Raw genomic sequence first — 4,102 nt, 5'->3', positions numbered from 1 at the left:
AAAGATACTGAAATCCAACAACTTATCACGTAAAAACGTTTTCATTTGAAGCATACAGCATTGGTTACTACTACTGAGAAGGCTATACTGATAATATCCATAAATTTCGAAATCCAAATCTTAATATATTCAACGTTCACAACCTAGTTGGCTCACTATATGTTTGAATAGTTAAGATGAGGTCCATAGATTCAAACTTCATACCGCAATTCAACTTCAAGGAAAGAAAACGACATTCAACGTTGTCATACAATGAAACATAAAACATTATGTAAAACAAAGAAAATACAAGGAAAACATATTACGATTAAAAGAACAGGAGCCAGCATCCCTAGCTTTATCTTAAGAGAAAAGTACTCTAGCTATCCTCCAAGGCTCAAATCTCGTCGTATTAGGACTGAGAAAATAATGGAGTTCGATTAAAACTTGTCTCCAATAAGATAAAAGAAAGTGAAGCCATGCACATGAACCAAAACCAGAAGCTTTTTTCACAGGCTCTATAGATGGTTGCTTGCAGTGAAAGAGGAGCTAAACCCAGAAATATCTGTCCAAGATGCAGAAGTAGCACTGGTCCAATATTGTTCATTCACTGGATTATAGTTTCCCAAGAAAAGTGTTGACGAGTTAGGTTCCCTACTTTCTTCCATTTTCACTGAAGCTAGCTGCGTCATGATCCCAGAAGTTGAAACCTTTGGCCTCGTATATCCACTCACCTCTGCACTTCCTTCAAAAGGGTATAAATTAGAAGCTGGTGATGAACCTTCCATGGAAGCTAAGAGGGGAAACTGTTGTGGCATTCTCCATTGTTCCAAACTAGGTGCAGAGAAGATTGAAGTGGCACCACCACCACCACCAAAAGCACTTGCTCCAATTTGATAACTTAAGTCCTCTACCCCTCCCATTGGGGCATAACTGAGGCCATAGTTTAGGCCAATGTCTCCATCTCCAAAGTCACCAAGTTGATGCAATGGAGGCATGAATCTGAGGGGTGGAATTTGGGGTGCAAGTCCTATTCTCTCATTCTTGGAAGATACCGAGTTGGTGGAGTTCACACTTCCTGTCTGGCGGTCAGAGCTTGCCGGAGAGTTGGAGCCGCCACCGCCGCCGGTACCTTTGGTCCGCTTGTTCCTCCTGCAGCCTCCGCCGACGGGGACGCTCCTTAGGGCGCCGCCTCTGGTCCAGTACCTTCTGCAGGTCTTGCAGAAGTGGCGCGGCTGAGAGAGACTGTAGTTGTTGAAGTAGCAAAATTTGGTGTTGGTGGATTCGCAGCGTGGACACTTGAGTGCAACCTCTGGCATTGGCATGTTGGCCATCCTTGCCCTATCAGCCATGGATCCTGGTCTGGTTGCACCCTCTCCATGAGACTGCATTGCAGCAGGAAGCGGTGGCGCTGGCGCTGGCGGTGGTGGAAGCAGCTGCCGCGAGGTGGAACCACTGCCTCCGGGTTGGTTGTTTGGTTGCTACAATGTCAAAAAGCAGAAAGAAAATTAGTAGAGGTTAAAAATAAGAGAAATATTAATAACATTCTCTAGTGTACTTTTTGAACACCCTTTTTTTTATTTACTGATTTTTTATTTATTTCATATACTCTCGTAATTTTTTATACAAAAGGTTTAACTTATTAAAATGTGTAGCATCGTTTTTTTTTTTCAAAATTAATGATGATGAAGAAGGAAAGGAAGGACATGAAATGACAGGTATATTCAAGAAGAGGCATATAAGAAAAAAGTAAAGAATATTTTGTTTAATGTTTTGAAATCTTTTGAACCATCGGAGGGGACAAACTGAAGAAACTCGTGTCTGTTGTTTACCTGTTGCTGCCAGTTGGATGCATCAAAATAAGAAGCTGGGATGGAAGTAAAAACCATGATTCAGTCTTGGTGAGAGAGATTCAGATGAACAAGCTAGAGAAAGAACTAGTGTGTGTATTCAGAAGAAAAGAAAGAAGAGAAGACTGTGAAGTGAGGAGCAAAAAATAAAGGAAGGGCCTTATAAGTATTTATATATAATTCTGATGTTAATTCTCTCTCGTAACCCTTATAAGATACCTTTTATTTTTAACTTTCTAGGGTTTTGAGGAGGTGGTGTTTCTTAAACAGATAAGCTCCTCTTTCTATGCTTTGCAAGACTGTGAGTACTGTGGTGAGACAGTGAGATCAGTGCTAGCGGCTGATCGACCAGCCTATATCTGTCAGGAATTAATTTGTTTTAGAATAGGTCAAAAACCTTAACTATGATGCGGTTGTGTTGTGAAAAGCAATCCTTAAATGAATAATATATATATTAAGGTGAAGAATGTAATGAATGAAGGTGTAAATGTTTTTTATATCAAAGAAAAAGGTGGCTGTTGGTGCTTTAGTGATGGACATTTGTCGATACCTTTTCTTGATCCGGTCTGTTCCCTTCCATACTAAACTTGATTTCTGGAAATTATTCTCGCGACTCTCACGCGTCACCACATGGCGAGTGAGCACACTAATCATAAGAATAGGAGAATCAACAACATAATTGATTCAACAACACCTGTAAGTCGAACTTTTATGGCACCCATTATTTGAAAGATTAAAACTAAATGTTGAAATTTTTTATACATGTGAATGAGTTATATCATCTATATCCAATTTTCACTCTTCGTCGTGACCCTTAAGCAATGGTATTAAGCAACGGTATAGATGGCAATCGACCGAAAACCACATTAACCATACTTCCTAATTATTGCGTCGGATGGGTGAGGAAGCAAATAACCACGCAACACCCACACTAAAATAAATTATTAATTAAAGATTGTCGTTGATTTGACCCATACAAAGAAATTAAATTGTTAGTATCGGATTGCCAACACATAACAAATTAAATTGTTTGTGTCTGTTGGCTCACGTAAACACTCTTGTAGTAAAAACAAATTAGGTTAATGTAGAGGGGAAAAACATCAAATTTTACTTTTTCCCTTCTGTTTTCACCCTCTCCTTCGACTTTTTCCACATTTCATGGCGTGCCTTTTCTTACATGACTGGGTGACGACGAGCTGTGACGCCATCTTCTTCGACACACCTACTGGACGATGCGAGCTGGTATGACGAGGCTGCGACATGAGAGGACTACTGTGACAAACGTCGAGGCTTGAGCGAGAGAGGGCGCAACGAAGACGATGAACTTCTCGTCAGCAACACAGAGCACCAACTCTCTTCTATCTGACGAAGACTGTTTTTAGAGGCGCGATTTGCGGGTTTTTGTTTGCACACAGTATGGGTTTTCGTCATAGCAATGAACCTTCCCCAAATTTTTTCCCTTCAGCAAACCCTAATCTCAATTTCCTTAAATTGCTAAACTTAATTCAATTTCAATTAAACACCAATGCATTGTGTCACACTAGGATCGACAACGTCATTGTGCAGTGCACGCACCATGTCTATGGAACAATGAACACCTATATACTTTTCTATCAACTATTGTAACTGTGTTAAGTAAAATGAATTTAGAACTAAATTGAACAAAAGTTATAAAATATGATCAAATTGAAAAAATTTAACCAAAAAGTAAAACTAAATGATTATTTAAACTTTTTTTTTTGTAAAACAAAAATATTAAAATTAATTAAAGAATATTTTGGGTCTTTTAACTGTTTTATAAACTTTCAAAAAAATTATTTGTTTTTGGCTTGTCCGGTTTAGTTCAATAAATTGACAGGCTAAATCACCTGATTTTTTCTGTTTTTTTTATTAAAATAGAAAAATAAAAAAATTATTTGAAAGATTATTTTTTTATATCATATTATTTGAAAAATATAAATAATTAGTATTTATAAATATATTTTTAATTATTAATTATATTGATAGTTTAAAATGATAAAATATTTATATTATTAAATATTTTCTAAGTATATATATATATATATATATATATATATATATATATATATATATTAAAAAATTAGAAAGTTTGATGAGTGGGTTCGTCTGCTAATGAGAGTGATTAAGACTTTCAGTCCGTTTTAATTTGTCATACCGGTCAATCTCATTATTTTTTGACAAATTAGAACACGACTTTTATGTAATAATAATAAGATGAAGAAAAATTTAGTAAATGGTGTGTATATATAACT

At 36.6% G+C, this 4,102-nt stretch overlaps 1 protein-coding gene across 1 annotated transcript; it reads right to left on the bottom strand.

Moving 5' to 3' along the window:
* Nucleotides 1-215: 215 nt before the first annotated feature.
* On the bottom strand, nucleotides 216-2,034 carry LOC114167486 (dof zinc finger protein DOF5.1-like). Its single transcript, XM_028052582.2, has 2 exons — nucleotides 1,812-2,034; nucleotides 216-1,460 (listed from the first exon to the last, which is right to left on the bottom strand). The coding sequence occupies exons 1-2, from the start codon at nucleotides 1,866-1,868 to the stop codon at nucleotides 498-500; spliced, it is 1,020 nt and encodes a 339-aa protein (XP_027908383.2). The 5' UTR covers nucleotides 1,869-2,034; the 3' UTR covers nucleotides 216-497.
* Between the last annotated feature and the right edge of the window lie 2,068 nt (nucleotides 2,035-4,102).

Source organism: Vigna unguiculata, chromosome 10 (genome assembly GCF_037176805.1).
Source record: "Vigna unguiculata cultivar grain cowpea cultivar isolate G323 ecotype 2 chromosome 10, ASM3717680v1, whole genome shotgun sequence".
Taxonomy (NCBI): domain Eukaryota; kingdom Viridiplantae; phylum Streptophyta; class Magnoliopsida; order Fabales; family Fabaceae; genus Vigna; species Vigna unguiculata.
Note: the sequence above shows the minus strand (reverse complement) of the source record. Positions and strands in the feature narration are given on the sequence as shown.